This window comes from Adiantum capillus-veneris, chromosome 16 (genome assembly GCF_014529385.1).
Source record: "Adiantum capillus-veneris isolate H3 chromosome 16, ASM1452938v2, whole genome shotgun sequence".
Lineage (NCBI taxonomy): Eukaryota > Viridiplantae > Streptophyta > Polypodiopsida > Polypodiales > Pteridaceae > Adiantum > Adiantum capillus-veneris.
The window spans coordinates 111,623,447-111,646,090 of NC_140946.1; the positions used below are offsets into that span (position 1 = coordinate 111,623,447).

General features: G+C 45.7%; 1 protein-coding gene across 3 annotated transcripts; it reads left to right on the forward strand.

The window, feature by feature from the left end:
* Positions 1–265: 265 nt before the first annotated feature.
* LOC147439654 (transcription factor GTE4-like) lies at positions 266–21,994 on the forward strand. Of its 3 annotated transcripts, XM_086485469.1 has the most exons (6): positions 268–436; positions 19,126–19,321; positions 19,504–21,047; positions 21,139–21,184; positions 21,288–21,362; positions 21,436–21,994. In XM_086485469.1, the coding sequence occupies exons 3-6, from the start codon at positions 19,563–19,565 to the stop codon at positions 21,477–21,479; spliced, it is 1,650 nt and encodes a 549-aa protein (XP_086341595.1). In that variant the 5' UTR covers positions 268–436; positions 19,126–19,321; positions 19,504–19,562; the 3' UTR covers positions 21,480–21,994. The 3 variants fall into 3 exon arrangements, with proteins under 3 accessions (XP_086341594.1, XP_086341593.1, XP_086341595.1); XM_086485468.1 differs by having other exon boundaries at positions 266–436; positions 19,508–21,184; XM_086485467.1 differs by having other exon boundaries at positions 267–436; positions 19,504–21,184.
* The last annotated feature ends 650 nt before the right edge of the window (positions 21,995–22,644 follow it).

Consider the following 22,644-nt stretch of genomic DNA (forward strand, 5'->3'; position numbering starts at 1 on the left):
GGGCCATACTCTTCTACACCTAACAACATGGACATGTCTTCCACACAGGTGATATGAGTAGGCACACTATTTAGCTAAGTTGACATCGATAACAAGTGTCTTGTAATTTTGACACCTTCATACCATGGAATAAATATTAATATGTGTTTTTCTGATGATGGGTGCAAGAATTTGTGGAGGGACCGGAGTCAAACTTAGTCACTCTAAAGAGCCATCCGATGGCCTTTTGATCGAACGGCAGAGAGAACGAGCAAAAGCAAATGCGCTGCACTTTTACGCGGGCCAGTGTGAACAAGAAATACAGTTCTCTGCCCAATTTGGCCATGGCGAGCTTCAGCTTTCGCTCTCTCACTTGCGTCTACGTCCCCAAATGGACGTTTCTTCACCTCACGAAGTTGTCATTGAGCTGCCTGGCGTTCATCCACCTACATGCAGGGTCAGTTCTCCTCTCATCTCGTTTTTTAACCTTCGTGCTCACTTTTGAGCTAATTAGCATGCATGCTCCAGCAGTTTCCTTACTGCAGCATATTAATTTGCTTTACTATCTTGTTTCATGGAGTATTTGCATGAGGTGAAAGTTTAAGCGTAGGTGCTGCTAGAAGGGAGAGCTTTGCGTTGTTTTTGTAAAGTGTAATGTTTGTGAACCGTTTGTGTCTGCCAAAGGTGTAATTTTAAGAGGCGATTCCTCCACTACATTGCATCCTAAAACCTGTGATGTATTCTGTGGTGACACAATGATGCTGCCAAAGGCCATTGTCAAATTCCAGTTCTGGTTTCTACGAGCTATCTATATTTTGGACATAATGGTGGATCCTTTAGGCTCTTTACTTTTGTAACTGGTGCCCTTGAAATGTCAGATGAGAACTTTAGCATGGAAGTCAGCCACTAGTTAGTTAGGGTTTGGACATACCATAGCTGCAGCAGTCAAGATAACATTTTATAAGACAAATTTCATCGACTTTTGCTTGTCATCCAATGTGGGTGAGTTGGGTGCTGACTAGTGATATAAAGGAAGTATGTGATGATAACTTATTTACTCACAGGATTTTTTATGTATGACCTATGCAGCCTTAATTAGTCATTCCGGACATTTTTACAGCTGCTTAGCTTTTCTTACCGACTATGAACTTATTTCTAGGATTGAATGAGAGAGTAAGCTCAAGCTCATATCAGCTTAAAATATGTTTTTTGTTCAAGGTCACACGTTCTGCAATAGGCATTTGCTTTCATGTTAGCCCGGAGCTGCTTGCAGTTTGTTGTTGCGGTCTGGGCTTGCCAAGCATCGTCCCATACTGTGATGTTTATAAGCTTTAATGTGCATCGTAGCTGGAATGTGCATTGCCAAGTGGAAAGCGCTGGTCATATTTTCAAATAGTAAGGAAAGAAAGGGACAATATCTTGGCCCTATCATACGGGATCTTTATCTTTACTTTTTTGATTAGATTTTTGGATATTAGAAGGTGAGTACATTGTAGGAAATTGGTAGATGGTGCAAAACTCCTCTTACATTGGTGGTGCTTCTTTGTGCCAGCGGTAGCTGGTAGATTTCTTTGGTGATGGAATACTCCATATGAACCGCGTTGGAAGTGCCGTTGGAAGTGCCAATAGTTTCCTCTTTCGGCCAACTATAGACTTTTTGCACCTAATAAATTTATTCCTAGCGTTTGGTTTTTGTGTTGTTAGAATGGCTTTTACTTGTTCAACTTCGTAAGAGAGAGTATTCCAAAGTTGCAATACAAATTGCTTGATCATTGAAATACTGCAAGAACATTTTGAACTAACTTTTAGGGATTATGCATAAGGAAGGAATGTTTGAATGCAATGAATTTGATTGGGAGTCATTGCATGTTGACTTAGGGTTTCGTAAGTTTCAATGTCGACGGGCCTGCATATGCTATGTGGAGTTTTATTGGGTGTGGCATTTATTGTGTTGACCGAAGGAAGACATTTTTGTATGTTGATTGGGATGCACGAGATGGAGCTCCGTATGCTGATCTTTGTATTGATGTATGCTCATGAGACAGAGAGAGAGAGAGAGTGTGTGTGGTGTGTGGGTGTGTAGGCACACATATTAGTACCTAGTCCTACGCCCAGTACTGGGCATTGACGACGTTAGTGAGGATGTCGTAGTATTTAGTCAAAATTATGCATGATGGAGATGATGGTTATATTGTCTTGTGAACGACTATCATGAGTCTATACGTTGCACTTTCCTTTAAAGGTGATTCCGGGCTTATCTTGGATTCATCTAGGTATATATAATGCTTCATTCCAGGGTTTTTGTTGTAGATGTCAAAGTGCAACCAAAACTGAAAAGAAGATGTTGAGAGAGAGAGAGAGAGAGAGAGAGAGAGAGAGAGAGAGAGAGAGAGAGAGAGAGAGAGAGAGAGAGAGAGAGAGAGAGAGAGAGATGAAATGAAATAAAATGAGATATTAATGTCTTCTAAAGGCCATATTGACCTATGAGACCAGAGAGTTACATCATGGTGAATCTGATACAAGGTCTGGATAAAAAGAAAGAAAGAAACTAACTAAACAGAAACACTACTAGAGCTGTGAAAGGTGGGTATCAAGAGCCTGAGAGGTACATATACAAAAAGTGGGTGTGTATCTGAGAGAAATAGATACAAAAGGGTGGATATGTGTTCAGAGTCCGGAGATGGCTTGCATCGGTCGTTTCATGATCGTGTTGATGTCCTCCATGGTGAGAGTCTGCATAGGGCATCTCCCATGTCTTGCCAATATAGATCTGATCCTCTGCTGCAACCTCCTCCATCGATAGGAGCATCCCCTCATCTTGGGCCTCTTGGATCGCCCCAACTCTGCTCTATCACATCACTCTCAAATTCATGAATCTACTTCCCAATCTCGGGTACGAAACCCTTGGGTTGATCTGGCTCTAGTTCCTCAGAGCGCTTTTCTCCTTCAGAGGCTCGTGCCTTCCTCTGTTCCTACTCCCTCACGAAGAGGAAGTATACCTGCAAACAAATACTCATAGATACCAATGCCATACTGGCACTGTTCTTGCATCACATGTTCACACTTGTCGGGCCATTTGGCTTGAGCATAAATAATTATACTTAATTTAACTGTTTTGTCCTAAGGGCATATTAAAAATAATCCAGGCCTTAGGATCACTATTCTAAGGACCCCATCTCATTCGTGTGCTCGCACTGACACACATAATTTTTTTAAGCCTATAATGTGAGACTTTTGTCTACCCCTTTTGAAGGCCCGATTGCCCAATCACTGTGGCTTCAGGGTATATTTCTGCTAGGGTCTCCCTGAGGTGCTCTAGCCCGCGTTTAGGCGCACCTAATGCCCTAGAACTACTAGTTCTATTCTGGTGTGCACACAACTAATTAATTTATTATTTTCTAGTAAATAAATAAATTATTTACAAAAGCTGACACTGTTACAATTCGACCTCGGAGTTTTGTAGCAAATATCCTCATCCATGAAACCCTCTCTTTACAGTTGCAGATTGCTAATTCTAGCTTTCTGGTGTGTCTTCCTTTCTGAGAGGTGAGAGGAGGGGGTGTTAGAGTTCAGGCATCTCTCTCGATTCGTCCAGTTCCTCCAAGGGACATGTGTTAGGGAGTGAGGGCTGTTTTGTGGCTGTGATCGGCCATTGTGAGGTTGTTTTCTCGTGTTGGGTTATGTCTAGCCATGTTTAGCCTTGGGTTTTAGGTTCTCAGTAGCCGTATATTTCTTGATACCCTAGTTGTTTTTTTTCCCGTGAGACCTAGGTGGCTCACTTGCCCATTTTTCATTTCTTCCCATCATTTTCCTCATTTGCCAGGTCGTGAGGGTTGGGAGAGTGGGTCGGGTAGCCTCTGGTTTGAGGTATATAGGCGAGGAGGGGGGGGGGGGGGGGGGGGGGGGGGGTGTTCTTAGGGCATGCATCAGGTGTCCTCTAGGGGCAGCCATTTGGGGCGCCTTATGGCAGCCCTAGACAAAGGGGGTAGATAGGGTTTTTGTGGTGTAGCTCATGGAGCGTTTTTGGCTCAGCTGTGTACCTGTGTTTTTGGGCAGCCATGGAGGTCTTGGAGATCACCGTCGGCGGCCCTTCCCACATCATGTGGTGGTTTGCAGGAGGCTTCATCCCTAGTGTTTTCCTCGGGCATGGAGGGGAGCCCCATCCTTGTGGTAGCCTTGAGGCCCGTCTCTTTCCCTCCATTTAGATATGCCTTCCTGCCAGGAGGAGTTGTAGATTGCTTTGTTCTCAGAGTTTCTTGGGGTGCTAGCTAGTGGTGTGGTCGAGCCAGCAGTCTCATGTGCAGGAGCAGTTGGCAGTGTCAGTAGCAGTCGCAATTGTGTACCTCGGGTCTATCCATTGGGCATGACCATTCTATGCTCGACCACCCTTGGTCACTTGAATGAGCAACTTGTTATCACCAGGAGAGCCTTTCCCAGATCTCTCTCTCTCTCTCTCTCTCTCTCTCTCTCTCTCTCTCATTCTTAGATGTCTTGTCTCCTCCTACCTCAGTGATCTCTCTTCTCCACAGGTGTGCCTTGTTCATGCATGTGGCATTGAAGGTGTTCTAGATCGGAGTCGAGGTGTCCACCGGATCACGAGCGAGTACTTGTCTTCATTGCATCTTCCGTTGCCACCTTTGACATTTTTCTAGGTATGTCTCCTAGTGTGTGAGCCTCTCTCTCTCTCTCTCTCTCTCTCTCTCTCTCTCTCTCTCTCTCTCTCTCAACCCTGCTCAATATCGTTGAATCTCCAATAGATAGAGGCCAAGACATCTCTGACCCTGGTATCTCGTAACTCTAGATAGAGGCGCAAAACCTTGTCTAAAGAGGCAGTGAAAGTGGCCACGTATCTCATAGTATGCTGTAAAGTGGCATATATAGTGAAGCTGTGTCTTTGTCTCTCTCTGATACAGCTAGCACAACTTGGCCTTAGTTGAAATGTCTCAATATCGGCAAGTCTCAATCTCCAACTGATGTGATGATGTTCGAAGCTGTCCAATAGCACATCGTAATCCGTGGATAAGTGTCCATGTAGGTAGGCGTAGATGAGAACTCATCCTTTGTGAGATGGAGAAAATGCTCTCTATATGTAGTCATCTTTGTGCCGTGTATAGGTTTTATCCATGTCCTTTGCGTATCCAGCTGAAATAGATCCTGTCATCATATAAGTCTAGTGACCTGTATCCATGTTGAGAGAGAGAAGCGGACCTCATAAGAGCCTCAGCCACCAAAGGAGGGGCAGCGAGCTCTAACTTGGTAGTTCTAAAGATCTTTTATTTCGACTTTTACATCGAGAATCATGCTTCATTGTCGAAAAAACAATCTAGAGCTCTGCAAAAGCGGCTCAATGAATTTCGCTAGATAGAGCTTCTTCATGCTCATCTTTTGCATCTAAGAGTGCTTGGATTGTTGCACATAAAAGCTCAATCGAGTAAATCACGTTAGAAGTTCGTAAACTTGTGCTTTAATCTTGTGCATCATTTTCGTGATGAGTTGTACTAGTGTAACAAGGTGATGACGAGGCATTGACCTACGATGAAGAGGAGTCAAAGTGACTGGACCGAAACAAGGGACTTGTCTATGACATCGAGCACGCGCAAAATCTGCGGCGCTAATGTGGCGAGTTTTGTTGAGGAAAACGTGGGTTGTCGTACAACAAGTGCATATGTAGCATTTAAAACGTGGAGGTTTGCCTTTTCGGCTTGTTATTGAAGGCATTGAGTTTCTGCAGCTTTCGGGGTGCCACTTTTAATAGAAATTGCTTTTTGAGGCCTAGTGTCTTTAAACATGGGCCTTTGAGGGAGCACGGTAAATGGTTGCTGACTAGAGCTTTCCCGACCAAATTGTAGACAAGAAATTGTGGAGCGTAGTTCACTTAGACCTGGTGGTCGCTAAGGCAGACACCTCTTGCAGTACTTTTATATTGGTTGTAGTTGTGAGATCAATCAATATAAAGTACTGCAAGGCGGGCGTGCCTTGGGGCCACTAGATCTGAGTGAACTACGCTCCACAGTGTTTTGTTTACATTTTTTTGTTATCCCTTTTCAGTTTTTGTACTTGCTGTTTCAGTTCGATTGTGGTGTGTTGTATTTCTTGAACAACAATTTTCAAAGTGCCCAAGTGCCCTGTCTGCAGTTTGTCATAGGCTTGGGCACTCCAAGGAGAGAATCTGGCACGACAAACGAGAGAATCACTTAAAATTACTTCACAACTTAAAAAATTGAGTCGACGTGGCCCGACGTAGTTCCGTGCCCCGTGGTATTGGCCCCAAATTTGGCCTTTTTGAAGACGTTAATATTACATTTCATTTCATTTATTACATTTCTCACACACACAATTCTTGCGTAAATTGCTGATGACGTGGCAATTGTACGCATGTCAGCGTTTTACTGTCACAAAGTGATGATGTGGCATGACCTAAAGGACAAACTCCGGACAAAGAGAGATGGGAGCCCTACAGATGCAGAGGAAGAAGTTGTAACAACTTTCAGAATCAATCCGAGAGACAAAAAAATGGATGACGTGGCATTACGTTGATGACGTGGCAGCTATACAGATTTTCGCGAAATGCGATGGCAGCTTTGGGCGTCAGCTTTTAGGACCAAATGCTTTTAGAACTGAAGCTTTTCATGGCCATGGGCCTTTAAATATGTGCCTAGGGCACATTCTTTGGCATGCTCCCGCGTGGAGATGCAGAGGATGGAGTACTAGCGTTGTAGTGTGTTGAAGCAATATAAAGAAATACCGAAAGAGGCGCCAGGGTTTGGGGCCAGTTCTGTCTTGGGGTGGAACTCTGTCACGCCCTATCTCATGTGTCGTGCATCTCTTTTAGTTCAATTGTTATTTGTAGTGCTTAAAGTTGTTCAGTTTGTTCTTTTCCGTTGGCACGTGGTGCCCTCTTGTTACAGTGGTATCAGAGCTCGAGTCGTGTGCTTTTCTGAAAGCATACCGGTCCTATCAAAGAGCAGACAGAGTTAAGGCGCTTCCAATTGTTTTCTTCAAAGAATCTTAGCGTTCTTGCCTTAAGACTTACTAGCCACTCCCACCCTTAGTCCATAACGCATCGGGCGCGCTCCCGTCTTCATCGCCCTGTCTTACGGGGCATAAGCCATAAAGAACCGAAGACCACTTGCAAGAGAAGGAGGAGATAGAGGAGGAGTTTGCCTTGACGAACCCTACGCATTGACGGTTTTTCTTAAAAGCAGTGGCTAATTTTGCTATGCCGGAATATCAAGAGCTTCAATGTGGAATGAGAAAATTGATTGTCCCATGGAATGTCCCTTAGAATGACCCTCGAAAATTTTTGGGCTAATTTGAGTTGTTTGCATATATATGGTAATTGTGGACGATTACTCTTCTTTCAAGAAAGGGGGATGTCACAAACTGTTGACGTATCAAGCCACTAAAGACTCGACGGGTTAGGGCTCTCCGAGCCTAACCCTAGCCAATTTGTAGATCTCGGCCGAGGGGCCTAAACCCTAGCAAAAGAAGTTTTACCAACTTACAGAACCTCGTGGAGTGGCCTAATTTTAAAGAAGTTCCCACCAACTTATGGGACCCCGTTTGATGGGGGTCCAAGTGCCTAGAGCTCATAAAATAAAGCAGGACCCACTCTCACACATACACACACAATTCTTGCATAAATTTCTAATGACGTGGCAGTTGTACGGACATCCGTGTTTTACGCTGATGACATGGTAGCTGTACGGATTTCCGCGAAACCTATTGGCAGCTTTGGGCGTCAGCTTTTGGGACGAGATGCTTGAGGGGCCTATAACCTAGAAGAAAAAGAAGAAATAGAGAAATACCAACTTATAAAGTTCTACCGAGGAGCCTAAAACTAAAGGACACACACACACACACACACACACACACACACACACACACACACACACACACACACACACACACACAAGATGTGTAAAAGTGACACGTGGTAGCTACTGTATGGAAATTCCGCGATTTGCGCTCCTGGTGATGACGTGGCATTGCTATACGGATTTCCGCGTTTGGCGTTGGCTGATTTGAGCAGTTTTTAGCGCTAGCTATTTTTGGTGTAGAAGCTTTGAGGCTAAATGCTTTTGGGGCTCTGTTTTAGCAACCCGTATACTTTTTATAAGTGCCCTAAGGGCCGTCTTTGGGGCAACTAGACGCAGAGTTGGAAGACCTGGACCCAACGGGAGTTGTACTTTTGCAGATCAATAATAAAGAAATACCGAAAGGGGCATCTGTCACAAGATAGGCACCACGTACCAATAGAAAAGAACAGACTGAACAAACTTTTAACACTTCAATAACAACTGAACTAAGAGAGAGAGACGTCACGCGGCACGGAGTGGTGGAATTCCACCCCAGAGAGTATTGGCCCCAAACCTTGGCGCCCCTTTCGGTATTTCTTTATATTGCATCAACACTGTACAAGCCGATACTCCAGACTCTGCACCTTCTCCAGGAAGCATGCGAGAGAATGAGCCCTTAGCACATATTTAAAGGCCCTAGGCCCCAAAAGCAGTTGACATGAAAAGCCTTAAAATAATAAAAACTCAAAAGCTTTTGGTCCAAAAGCAATGCCAAAAAGCTACCAACGCGATTTGCGGAATTCAGTATAACTGCCACGTCATCAGTCAGCGCAAAACGCGGAGCGTCCAGCACTTCCGGCGAGGAAAGGGTTGAAGATTGAAAATGATGGTTTGAAATCGCTTTCAAAGCTCGCTCGGTGTTGCTGTCCCCCCCCCCCCCCCCCCCCCCCCCCCCCCCCCCCCCCCCCACGCCCTGTGCCGCTCCCTCGCCCTATCTCCTCCGCGCTGCCCCCTCTCGCTGGCTTCCTCCCTGCTTGCCCGCCCGCCCGCCCGCTCTCAGCCTCCGTTGCCCCCCCTTGCGCTGCCCCTGCCCCTGCCCCTGCTTGCCCGCCCTCAGCCCCCATTGCCCCTCAATCCGCTACCCGCTGCCCTCTCCCCCGCCCGCTGCACTGCCTATCCCGCCCTCCCCCGCCTCTCTGCATTCATTGACACCCCCCCGCCTTGCCCGCGGCTCAGTCCGTTTTTTTTCTTCTTATTCGCACGCCGGGATTTCTCCTGTCGATTGGCTCTGGCAATGCTAGTTCTTTGACAGTGCCTGCCGGGGTCTCTTTGCAGAAGATTTGTTGTACCCACTCTTCTCCGCCACAGCAGTAGACACAGATGGAAGCTCAAGCTTCGCTACAGAAGGACTCCATTGAAGCCCCTTCGCTCGATCTCGTTGAGCCGACCATTCGACTTGCTCTATCACCGACAGAGCGAGCGAGCCTAGTTGCAGAGGTAGAGCGCCTGCAGGCGACTTCTGTCATCTGCAAGATCCTCGGATGTACAACACTCCCAAGCCCACAGTCTCCAATGTCCAGTCTCAAGAGCAGCTGGGTCAGGATCAATGACACAAGTCCTCCCACAGATGCCTATCACTCGAATCCTCTGAAAACAGCACTGCCACCTGCGGAACAGGGAAGGAACAGTCTCTGAGCAAGCCTGAACAGAGATGAGAACCTCCAGTCGCATGAAGGCTCCCATCCATTTGGGCGCTGCTGACTCGAGAGGCGTGAGCCACTTAGCTGGTATTGCCTCTGAGATGTCCTGACACATGCTCTGCACCCCTCTCATGCCCTGTAGCTCCTCTGACAGGCCTGAAAACTGTAACCAGTCACCTAAAGAGCGTGCTGGACCCGCTGCCATGGAACCCCAGGAAACCTGAAGCCGACTACCAACCAAGTGACCTCTCTGAGTGCAAACCATGGGGTTCCAAACAATGGGCTGTCGCAGGCGCTCCTCCGTGCAAGTAGGCTGACGCTGCTCCAAGCCTCGCCGCAGGTGCTCCCAAGATCAAAGCAACCCCACAGTGAAGCGATCCTCCAGTCTCTTGCTCAAACCAACTCTGGGCATCTTTGTGAAGATCCATCTGGTCGAAGGTTGCCAGGGGTCTCCTGCCTGAGGCACCCTAGCACGAAGCCGCTGTAACAAGAACTCCTTCTAGGGCTCATGACCTGGAAGATCTCGGACGATGAACTTCCCCCGAAGGGCTCTGCTCTGTTGTGCTGGGTCTATGATTCCTAGCGCTCCCTATGAACAAGGAAGAGTGATGACCTGCCAAACCACTTTGGCCCTGGCTGTCAGTGTGTCTCGCCCTGACCAAAGGAAATTCTTGATCAGCCGCTCTACCTGGCTGATACAAGAACTCGAGAAGATCTAGCAAGAAGTGATGTACCACATAGTAACCAACAACACCTGGTTGGCCACTATAACTCTGTCAGCCAAAGAAAGTCGTGCGGAGCTTCAATGTAGCAACTTCCTCCTGATAGACAGGAGGAGGGGAGCAATTTGTTGCTCGGGAGACAAGTCCAAACCAACCTGACAGCCCAAGTACCGAATTGCAGTCCCTGGGGGAATCCACCTGAAACCCTCACTTGGCATCCAATCGGGCACAGGAGCACTACCAATTGAGAAAGCCACTGTCTTTCTCCAGTTGATCAGTGCGCCAGATGCACAACAGAAGGTCTCAAGAGCCTGCTCGTACATGTGAAGGTTGGCCTCCTGGCCATCCAAGTACAAAGCTGAGTCGTCAGCAAACTCAGCGTCCAGTAGCTCATCCCCCCGAATAGGGAGTGCTAAGATAAGAGTATAATGGGATCCTGGAGAGTGGCTTTGGAGGGACCCCGTCTCTTCTTCGTCTCTTTTGCAGACCACCCAGGTGTCCCTTTCTTTCAGTACATTGTTCGACTGGGACGTCACATACTGACAGCAGAGAGAGAGGCTCCCCCTGCTGCAGCACCTCATTGGCAGGAGGAGGGTCTCACAGCTGAGTTCTTGGCAGCTTTTTGGGAGAGGTTGTGGGACTCCAGGCTGCCAAGGCGAGTCACTTTGTTTTAGTGGCTGGCCGCACACAGAGCTACAGCAGTTGGGAGTTGGCTTGTGGATAGTGGTCTCTCGTCCGCATGCAAAGCTTGTGACCATCTTGTGGAGAGTCGTCACTGTCTTTGGGACTGTCCCTTGGCACAGCAGGTGTGGCTGCGTGTTCTTCGGCTGATGCCCGCTCTTTCCACGGCTCGACAGTACACTTGGGAGGCAACTGCTTCGTCCACTCTCACGGGCTCCGCACTTCAGTTTGAGCTATCATCTATCAGCAGGATGATAGTGATGCAGGTGGGGCGACCTACACTCCAGCCTGCCACAGAGCTTACTCCACAGGAGTGGTGTAGTGAGAGAGAGGTGTTTTGGGAGCTCATCAGTGGCCTGACACTTTGGTTCATCTGGCGGGCCCGTTGCTTTCGCATCTTCGAGGCTCGCCTTGTACCACTAACAGAGACTATTCGGGACCTTTGGCTTGAGCTGGTCCATACTCTTAGAGGACAGTTCGAGAGACTCCAGGGCAGTTCCGACCGCACGAGGGAGCGTAGAGAGGCTTTCCTTCGACTTTGGCGTCCTCGGCCATTTTTCACTATGGTCCAGGGTGTGCTTAGATGGCACTACCGTCCACCTGTGTGGCTCTTCCCTCCTCCCATCCCTTGATTTAGCCTCATTGTACATATGTTGTTTTTTCATTGGGAGAGTCTCCCCAGCATGATTGTTGTAGTCCTCTCTTGTAGAGGAGGTTGTAGCCCCATGGGCAGTTTCATTAACTAATAGAAGGATCTTTTTGTCGGAAAAAAAAAAACGTGGAGCGTCTGTACAGCTGCCACGTCATCAATTTTGCGTGTGTGTGAGTCCTGCTTTATTTTAATCCCTTTATGTCACTGGGGCCCCATTGGACGGGGTCCCCATAAGTTGGTAGGGCTTCTTCTTCTGCTACTTGTTCTTCTTAGGGTTTAGGCCCCTCGGTTGGCATCTATAAGCAGGCTCCAATCTTTAGGGCTTTGACACGTCAACGGTTTGTGACATCCCCCCTTCTTGAAAGAAAGTAATCGTCCGCGATTACAACATATCTGCAAAACAACTCAAGTTAGCTCAAACAATTTCCGAGGGTCATTCCGAGGGACAATCAATTTGCTCTTTTTGTTAAGGACTTAGCTTCTCCTTATGGCTCTTTTGATCAAGGAGTCGGCTTCTCCTTTCGTCCAGGTTGGAACTCTTGATATGTTGGCGTAGTAAAATTAGCCATCACACCCAGACCGCACTGATCTTCCATGGGTGTCTTGATGCACTAAAATTACATACCCAGGCAATCTCATCCAGTTATGAATATTCAGTAGTTGGCACATCACAATGCAACACAAATGCTTAACATATGCATGTTACAAGACACAACAAACAGCGCAGTTGAGCACTCCCCCGAGACAAACGGTTTGCGGTATGAAGCTACTCAACGACTACCTCGTCACTCCCCTCGCAAATAACCTAAAAAGGTCCGGGCCATGAGCTCAGAGGACTGTACAACCAAACGCTGCCCAGACCGCAGTTTGCGTCGCTTGGAGGTTTAAGCATACAACCAAACGCTCCCCAAGCATCGGCCTACGTCGTTCGGAGGTTTTCTAGCATACAACGGAACACTTCCCAGACATCAGTCTACGTCGTTCCGAGGTTTCAAACATACAACGAAATGCTCCCCAAGCATCGGCTTGTGTCGTTCCGAGGTTCAAACAATACCAAAACAATATTTCTCACTTCTCCACCCGGGAGTAAACTCACCAATCATTGAAACCAGTATTAAAACCAGAGTCAAACATTTCAAATCGGCACCAAGACAGGTTCAAAACAGATACCATCCATTTCAAACAAATTTCAAACAGGATCACCAAACAAGTTCTCACACAGATTTAAACTTAAAAAGCAATCTCGACACCAGTCGAGCTCGAAAAGTCGATTGACTTTCCATCCTGTAACCTGCACCAAAAATTAGAGTTAGACTCTTTCCATAAGGTCGTAGCCGACCACAATATTGTCAATCAGCTCTTGGGCAGATAGTGTTCCTCTGGCGGGGATGGTAGTCCCAAGACATAGCAATCACACTGGACCTCCGAGGTTATCAACAAGAGACACCTGCTGAGAGATGTCTAGATATTTCAAGTTATAATCTGCTAGGGTTTCCGTGGCAAGCATTTTAGGATATTCCGCTCTGCCAGAAGTTGCACTCAGACGGAAGATGTGAGAAACTATGTACTTCGGGCAAAATAATTTTCTTGAAAGCTTGCCAAGTCCTTGGGGTGTGCGGCTTGGTATGTTATGTGACACATCTAACCCTATGTGCACGTGGACAAGCTACTTCATGACATGGGTTCAGTTCAATTCAACTCAGTTAGATTAGGAAGTGTTTTGGCACTTTTGTGAGTCTATTCGCAAACCGTGCATGTCCAAGCACTTAGATTAGATGCATATCCTCTGGTTGCACACAGCATGAACATCAGATTTGCATCAGAACCCATCAGGAGCATTTTTACAGTGCATAGACCTATTTTTCCTATTTTTGACATTTTTCACTTATTATTTTTAAGCGACTTTTGTTGGGAACTGGATAGGGCAATTTTACTAAGTGAATATATAAGAAAAACCTAGCGCTAGCAATTCTGGCAGAAGAGGCAGCAAGAGCACTTGCTCAACAGGCAACTTCTCAGCGGGACCCCCAATATGCTCGAGCGTTTTTGGACAAGATCAGCCCGGCAGTAGCAGAAGACAGATCAGCCTTGTGTTAGCAGCTTGCAGCAGCAGCCCTAGCGTTAGCAGATTTTCCCGCATGACATCAAATCAGCCTAGCGTTTTTGGAGCAGCATAACAGCCAGCGTTTTGCAATTCCGTCGCAACAAGGCATCAAGAAGGACCAGCGTTTTCAGTTTTCAGCAGTCAAACACAGCAGAAGAAGTTCCAAACCTGGCAGATCTCACCTTCCCGCAGCAGTTCCTCGTCGCACGGTCAGATCCACCAAAGTTTGCAGATTCATCCCGGAAAACGCAGATTTCAGCATCTGTGTTTTCAGCGTGTAGTCGTCGCCATCGACATCGTCACCGACGTAGAGCCAGAATTCAACAGATAAAGATTTGCAGATCTCAGCCCTTAGCAGTTTCAGATTTCAGCCCGTCTTGTCGTTATCCTCATCGTCGTCGACATCATCGGCAAGTCCAAGCATTGTAGAGATTTGTGCAATCATAAGTAGACCGCTCTCGCCATAGAGAGTGGGGCCTTTGGAGGAGGGTTTGACAACATTTTGGTGTCGTATTCTTCTCTCTCTATCTCTCAGTCTCAGTACCTTCATTCACAGTGTTCACCACTTTGTTTTTGTCCATTGCACTCTCACTAAAGGAACGGAAGGCTCTCCCTTCCGTAAGTAAAAGGAACCCTTGAGCACAGCTCGGAGCACTCATCTTGAGCAAAGTTCAACATTCACTTTCCGCTGCACCTTACATGGTAGCTATCAACATCTGCATGGCACTGCTTTTGAGAAAAATAGTGACACGAAACAAATCTAGATCCTTCTCTTGCAAGCGATCTTTATGGCTTATGCCTTGCAAGACATGAGCAGCGAAGACGGGAGCACGCCCGATGCGCGATGAAGTAAGTGTGGGGGTGGCTAATAAGTCCGGAGTCGGAGCACGGAGCTAAAATTTCCAAAATAAATCCGGGGTCGGAGCATGGAGCTAAAATTTCCAAAATAAGTTCGGGGTCAGAGCACGGAGCTAAAATTTCCAATATATGTCCGGGGTCGGAGCACGAAGCAAAAAATTTCCAATAAGCTTTGCAATTGCGATCTTTCTCTATTTGCTCTTTGGAAGGACCGGTATGCTTTCAGAAAAGCACACGCATGATGCTCTGATACCATTGTCACAAGACGGGCACCACGTGCCAATAGAAAAGAACAGACTTTTAGTACTTCAATAACAACTGAATTGAGAGAGAGAGACGACACGCGACACGGAGTGGCGGAATTCCACCCCAGAGAGTATTGGCCCCAAACCTTGGCGCCCCTTTCGGCATTTCTTTATATTGCATCAACACTGTACAAGCCAGTACTCTAGACTCTGCACCTTCTCCGGGAAGCATGCCAAAGAATGAGCCCTTAGCACATATTTAAAGGCCCTAGGCCCCAAAAGCAGTTTACATGAAAAGCCTTCAAAACTCAAAAGCTTTTGGTCCAAAAGCAATGCCAAAAAGCTGCTAGCGCGATTTGCGGAATTCTGTACAACTGCCACGTCATCAGTCAGCCAAAATGAGGATCGTCCATATAGCTGCCTCGTCATCAATTTTGCATGTGTGTGTGTGTGTGTGTGTGACTCTTGCTTTATTTTAATCCCTTTATGTCATTGGGGCCCCATCAGACGGGGACCCCATAAGTTGGTAGGACTTCTTCTTCTTCTGCTACTTGTTCTTCTTAGGGTTTAGGCCCCTCTGTCGGCATTTGTAAGTTGGCTCCATTCTTCAGGGCTTTGACACGTCAACAGTTTGTGGCAGCTCCAGTCTTTGGGCCAATACGTCTTGTCTCGAACTCCGCCGGGTCTTGTCTTTTGTCTCAGTTTTTTGAAGTGTTAAAAGTATTGTAAAGTGTGGAATTTGCAATTATCCCTTCAAGGATGGTGGTGCCATGGTTAAATTTTTCACCTTCTCAAGCGTCTAAGATTCCCACAATGCTCTCAAGTTCTTATAACAAATTGATGTTTTGTTCAGTAATGGAAATTTTACAAAAGAATCCAAGTTTCTACAAGTGACATCTTTTCTCGAAGATAGTGCTTTGATGGGGTGGGCCGCCCTAACCAAGAAACCAGATAGTCCAAAGACCTGGCATGATTTCAAGCTTGCTTTCTACCCAAGCTTCCTTGATGAGACACTCGAAGTGGATATAATTGCAACATAGTGTGGTCTCAGGATATACTCTTCGAACACCCTTCCGATTCACAACCAAAGATTTTGGGACGTTTATTCACCAATTTCCACCTTTCGAGAAATTACTTTTGTAGAACAGATTAAGAAGTACATTGTGGGCCTTCCTTTTCCACTGCAATCTTGTATAGGAAAGTGGGTATCAAATATGAGGTCTCATGTAAGTGTGGGCTACCATATTATGAAGAAAGAACTGGTGTTCACTGACATGACCACTCCCTCCCACAAGAGAAACCCAAATCCTCGATCCTCCGTCCAAGATCCCCCACAATTGCGAACTAGCACAGTGGCCGACACATCTACTCGACGGCCGACTCTTGAAGAGATGTCACAGTACCGAACATAAGGAAGGTGTTACAAATGTGGCCGTCACGGTCATATTGCTGGGACTGCCCAGAAAACCCCAATAACAAAAGACCCTCCACAAATAAACACACAAAAAATAAGAAGTCTTGACCTTCGGTTGGATTGATTTCTAACTTGATAGATGTTCCTACCGTCGATGCATCCAATGAGCAATGTAAAGCATGGGAAAAGTCAAAGATCAAGATGACCTTATCCTCTTCGACTCGGGCTCTATGCAAAACTTTATCTCCCCAGAATTAGTTGCAAGATTAGGTATTGAAGAATATGCCAAAGGGACACAAATTGAAGCACAAATGGCTAATGGAAAGGATTATTTGTGAGATTTTCAGTTGCATGAATGTTAGAAGTATGAACATTTTTGTATCCTGCACTTCACTTGCGCCACGTGGATAAGCTACTGCTATAGTCTAGCGTCAATCGTAGTTGAGCTTAGGACCTAGCCTGGAACTTTGTGAGCCTCTAGCAGGACGTGCATGTCTAGGCAAGTCATAGTTGCATACCCTCTCTTGCATAGTACAATCAGTCGGAAAATATGCATGTGAACCATCTCTTAAGTCGCCTATGAACCGTCCCTCAGGTCATTTTATTCATAAGTGACATTTGGCATTTTATTGCAAATCGTGGAGGCTCTGTAATGACTGCTCCCAGCCTTTTGATGGTATTTATGCAGCCCATGAGGGGTGCTAGGAAGCAGAAGAGGCAAAGGAAGCAAAAGTACCAAGTACCCGCAGCATCAGTACCCATCCTTTTCAGCCCTCCTCAGTCCAGCGTTTTTAGCCCTTCAGCATCAGCATTCACCATCAGCGTTTCAGCGTTTCCTCAGCCTCATCACCAGCCAGTTTCAGCCCTAAGAACCAGCGTTTTCAGCCCTAAGCACCATCGATTTCAGCCTTTACTATCATCAGTTTCAGTAGATCAGCATCAACCCCATTATCGCCATCAATAGCAAGTACCTGCATCAAGTTCTCGTCAGCATCTCAACATTTAGGATCATTGTATCAGCATTTTGTGCAAGTAATAAAGAAATTACTTGCACTGGCAACAGAGCAAGGGGGACCCTCGAGGGTGGTTGGGACATGACATGCCGTGTCGACTCTCTCTCTCTCTCTCTCTCTCTCTCTCTCGTTCATTGTGTTTAATTCAGTTTCTCTTTTCAAGTGAAGTAAAGTAACCTTGTGTTTGTGCAGAGTCCTCGATCCGAGCTAAATCCTTAAATCCTTGTGCTGCACTTGACATGCACTCGAGGACGATTGCTTTGATTTTAGAAGGTGGTATGTGACAGGTTTTAGGGTTAGGGTTTCTATGCCAAGGTCATAGATGTATCGGTCCAATGCGTTCGTTTCGCCTTTCCCAGATTCACTCTCCCTAGGAAGGTGGTTCATGCCAATCTCTTGATCAAAGCCGGAATTCTTTGTAAAGTATTTGCATCTAAAGTCATCTGCATGATGCTAGGACAATTGTGAGGTCTTCGAGTCTAGATTGACTTGATTGAGTTTTGCAGGAACCGGCCGAGAGGCCTAAAACCTAGACGAAGAAGAAATAGGAGAAAAACCAACTTTAAAAGGTCCTGTCGAGTGGGCTAAAGTATATAGGGGTTACGGATTAAGAAACCTAACCCCTATTAACTTATGGAGCACTGACCGAGGGACCTGAAACCCAAATAACAAAAGTTTGATCTCTGGAGCTGACTTTCGTAAATTGTTGCCTTGCCACGTGGCACTACTATATGGATTTCCGTGTTTTGCGTTGCTGGCGATGAGCAGTGCTGTACAAACTTCTGCTTTTTGCGATGGCAGATTTGACAGTTTCGCGTGAGCTATTTGGGACTAAGATGTTTTCAGAACCAAGTGCTTTTAGGCTTAATGCTTTTGGGGCTATGCTTTTAGCAACCCATGTACTCTTTATAAGTGCCCCTAGGATTCTTTCAAGCATCTGGACGCAAAGTTGGAAGATCTGGACCCAACGGGAGTTGTACTCTTGCAGATCAATAATAAAGAAATATCGAAAGGGGCGACAGTCTTTGGGGCCAGCGCGTCTTGGCTCGGAACTTTGCCGCGCCGTGTCATCTTCTCTCTCTTTTATTCAAGTGTTTTTGAAGTGCTAAAGTGTTGCCAAGTGTGTAGATTGCAATTATTTCCGTGTTTCTTGGAAAAATGCCACATCACCATAATAACATGGGTACCTGGCAGAACTATGCTAAATGACACAATTATGCCACCCTTAGGTGACCTAAGGTGATAAACTGTAGAACACAGAGACTTTGACCCCAGGGAACCTAGGAACATGGGTCTTGCCTCATGCGAGCCCATTGGGTGGGCACATACATGGCTTGTACCGGTGGAAAAGGTATGTTTACCTCAGATACAGCCGGGAGGGGGAGGGGCCATCTCGTTCGGGACGGAAGCGGGCGGCAATGGGAGTTGGGGGTGGGAGACGGGTGAGCGTGGGCGCAGGTAGGAGGTTTTTTTGGGGGGGGAGGGGGTGCGGGGAGAGACATTAGCACTTAGCCTCCTTAGACAACTTGCTTTTGGAAATGCTACTTGAAAATGATGATCTTGCCCAAGGCCTTGGGTAGTATTTGTTTAATAGAAGATCATGTTAGTAAAAGGGAATATACGTCCATCTCACAAGGAACTTAATTTTTCACGTCCCTGCTGGTATATGGTGCCAAGTAAGGGCGAGCTTATGCTCTAGGTTCTTGAACCTTGAATCATATTCTACTGCCTAGATAGTTTAAACATGACACCAGAGTAGTCCTCAATGTTAACAAAGTGCTCCAATCAAACGGATCTGAAATAGATATACAAGTATCTACCTTGATCTTTCACATAATGCAGAAGTATGTGTCACATGGGCAACATATGTAGAGGTGATACCAATTTTATTTGTATTTGCGTCTCTGTTACTAGGCAATGTGCTAAGTTTTTCACACAAGTACTTGTTTTGATTACAGGTGAGGGTTTGGGCTTGTTGCTCACGTATGTTCCTCCGAACCTGGAGTGTTCAGAGGTCTCCATCCACGTGGGTGATATCACAACTGCAAAAGCTAGGATTAAGGCGTTAGAATGTCTGGACTGCCAGCTTTATTAATGGATTAAAGAAAGCACTTGGAAGGGAGCAAATTGTTCTTATACCTAGAAGCACGAAAGGTAATTTGCTCCTGAATGACACTTCTCTTGGAAAACAGCCATGAAATTCAAATGCATGAGATGTTGTGGTGATTAGTTTGAGTAGAGTTAGGGTTGTTAATATAATCCGAGAGAAGAGCTGCTTGTTTTAGAAGGTGCTCCTCTCTCAATGATAAGAATAGCGTTTTCTGTGGGGAATGCAGCCAGATAGATTCCCCATATGGTAAAAATCCTTTTTGTGGAATAAGCCCTCCGTGCCAAGATGGGGCCCTCTGACGACTTTTCAAGAGAGATGCGAAGAAGGCTTCGAAAGAAGCTGAAAGAGGATTTAATTACGGTTCAAAGCCTCTCGTCAAAGCTTGAAGCAAGGGCAATGCAGCTTTCACAGTCTCGTGCAGCACCTGTACATCCAAGTTTTAGTGACGCTCAATTTTCAGGTAATGACTTGGCTATCAAAGGTGGTGGTGGTAAGGAGGTTACTTCTCAGTTGAACCTTGCAGCAAATGGTTCGCTATATCATGCAGCTCCATTACCAGAGCAACACTTGCATGAAGCAGGTAAGGGCAGCGTAGTTGGGGCAGAGCTTCTAGGCAGCAAACGCACACCTAAAGTGAGCCAAGTTTACAAGAAATCTGAGTTTCTAGTATGTAAAGATAAATTGGTATCTCCAGTTAAGTCAAATGCGAGCAAAAGTAATGGGCAGCCAACTCGTGTACTCAATGCGAGAAGATCGTCTCAGTTTCCAAATGACTTGAAGACACACTGCAGAAACCTTCTGAAGAGACTTATGGATCATGAAGATGGATGGATATTTAATGAACCAGTAGATGCAGTCAAGCTTGGCCTCTCAGATTATCATTCTGTTATAAAGAAACCTATGGATCTTGGAACTATAAAGAGTAGAGTTGAAAAGAGACAGTACAAATCTCTTCCAGAGTTTGCAGATGATGTAAAATTGACGTTCAAGAATGCTATGAGTTACAATCCTCCAGGCAATGATGTACATCAATCTGCAAGGATGCTACTCACCATGTTTGAGAGAGATTGGGATGCTCTCAAGGAAAGGTTGTCAAAGACAAATGGACATGGGGAGCTCGATGTCCTAAGAGACTCATTATGCCAGGGGCCTCGGGAACGAAGCTCTGAAGCCGACCTGCTGACAACTAAAACTGCTTCACAAACAAGAAAACCTCTTCAATCACAGCCTGGTTCGAGGCGCATACAACCAGGAAAGGCTAAAGCTCCAGTGGCAAAGTCGAAATCCTCAGTGAAGCCTGATGCCAAAAGGAAATCCAGAGATAATTTAATTTCTGAAGCTCTTTCCAACCCAGGCATCGCGACAAAATCACCGTTCGCAAAAATGAAACCTTCTAGTACAGCCAAAACCTTTACAAAACTTGAAGCCCCTACCAAAGCCAAATCACCAGTAAGACCTATCAAATCTGCTGAAAAAGGAAAGAAAATGGGGAAGGCAAGTACTCAAACAAAAGCCAAAGCCAGTGTGAAAAAGAGAGCCATGAACTATGAAGAAAAAGTAAGACTTCAGACTCTCTTAGGACAGCTTCCACAGCATAAGTTAGAAGAGCTTATTTACCTAATGAGGGAAAAGATTAGCAATATGAGCCAAGAAGGTGATGAGATAGAAGTGGACTTGGACTCATTTGATGACGATACACTATGGGAGTTGCATGAACGTGCCAGTGATTGCCTTAAAAACCTCCACAAAAGCCCGGTGTCAAGGAAACGGGTTTGTTCTTCATGGCTTGTCCTTTTATCTACTTTTCATGAAAAAAAGAAATTTTTAACTCTTGCCTGTCTCCTCCTTTCTGCATATGCAGCCCAGAGAAGACAACTCTGCTGGAAAAGCTGGCAGAAGACAGAAAGGTAATCGTTGAGCATTATCAATAGTGTATGTCAGGAAGGCAGCTGTATATTGAGTAACCCATCTGCAAAGATTTTAAGGGACGCTTTTATTGCGGTGCCTTAGGGCCGCTTGCCATCGGCTTGGAGCAAAATGCTACGCCAGGGAAGAGATCAAGTAGTGTGTCACAGTCTTCTACCGGTTAGTAGAATGCCTGTATTACTATTATGGATGTCGAAATGAGCTGCATCGTTACTTGGGTTGTTTGCTATAGAGTCGGATTCTGCGGACTCTTCCACAAGTGAAAGCGATGGATAAACGCTTTCTAGGTTGAGGCAGCAACCGCCAGTCTCAATGTCCTTAGCATGAGCAACGGCCCCTACTTATGACCACACTTCCTTAATAGAGGGGTAGCTGCAAGAAGTAGAAGATGTCTTGAGCTATCCACCACTAAAATTACACCCGATATCTCAAACAAACCTGCTCTGCACAGCAAATGTTGGCAGTCTAGAATTTTTGACAGAAGACTTACCCTCCAACAAGGTTAAAGCTGATCATTATAAGTGTCACTCTTGATCCATATTTTCTTTATAAAAATGTTCGTCCCCAGCGGGGATTCATGCTAGTGTCCATACCTTAGGACTGTTTGTACTTTTACCTCAACACAACTCTTGCCTGGACTTCACTGTACACTAAAGGTGGATCACCGTTTGCTTTGTAGAATACTTCTTTTGAAACCTTCTTTAAGGGTACGCAACATGCGCTGGCTTTTTCTGAGTACTATGAGTACTGCAATTTTTTTATTAGCATTATTATAGGAGACTCTTATGGTTTCCTCTTCCAAGATGTCAGAAGAGTTTGTGCTTGTCTCATAGGGTAACTGATTGTATGACTGTTGGACCTGCTAGTAAGGCCATTATCAAAGATGGGTGCTTTTCTTTTTACCTTTCAAGTCAATGCTAAGCTTCTGAATGTCTCTACAAAGAATAAAACCGAGATATAATTGTAGTAGCACTGCGCGCAAGTTTAGGTGACAAAACTTGATGTTGCTACTGCAGCGACATAACCATTTGAGGTCAACACCTTCTTTTTAGAGACACATTTCCTACTAACCGAGCCATCGAACAAAGCCTTAGGCTCATCTACTTGCGGTCTGGAGCAGTAATTGTGCATGAACTTTGTAGTGCAAACACGGTGATTATCAATTGCGATAGGCAACTTGTATATAAATTGACAGCTACAGAAGCACTTCAGAGTGAACTTTGCAGGTTGGATGCTAGAGTGAAGACCTGAATGATAAAAAGCTGTGTGTTGCATGGAAAAACATTGATCAAAATCAAACTTGAGCACTCCAAGTCTAGGTTATGCCCATATACACCACAGAAAAACACAAAAGTTGGCGGAGCTTAGTGTACCTTTTCTGAGCAAGTGCTTATTATGGATGTTATTGAGACATGATTTTTTTGGAGATTGTGATGTAGAT

Bases quoted from the DNA above. Each gene is read 5' to 3' on its own strand.
- LOC147439654 (XM_086485468.1), top strand. From the start codon at position 19,563: ATGGGGCCCTCTGACGACTTTTCAAGAGAGATGCGAAGAAGGCTTCGA. The intron at 21,185-21,287 runs GTAATCGTTGAG...GCGGTGCCTTAG, and splicing joins AGCTGGCAGAAGACAGAAAG to GGCCGCTTGCCATCGGCTTG.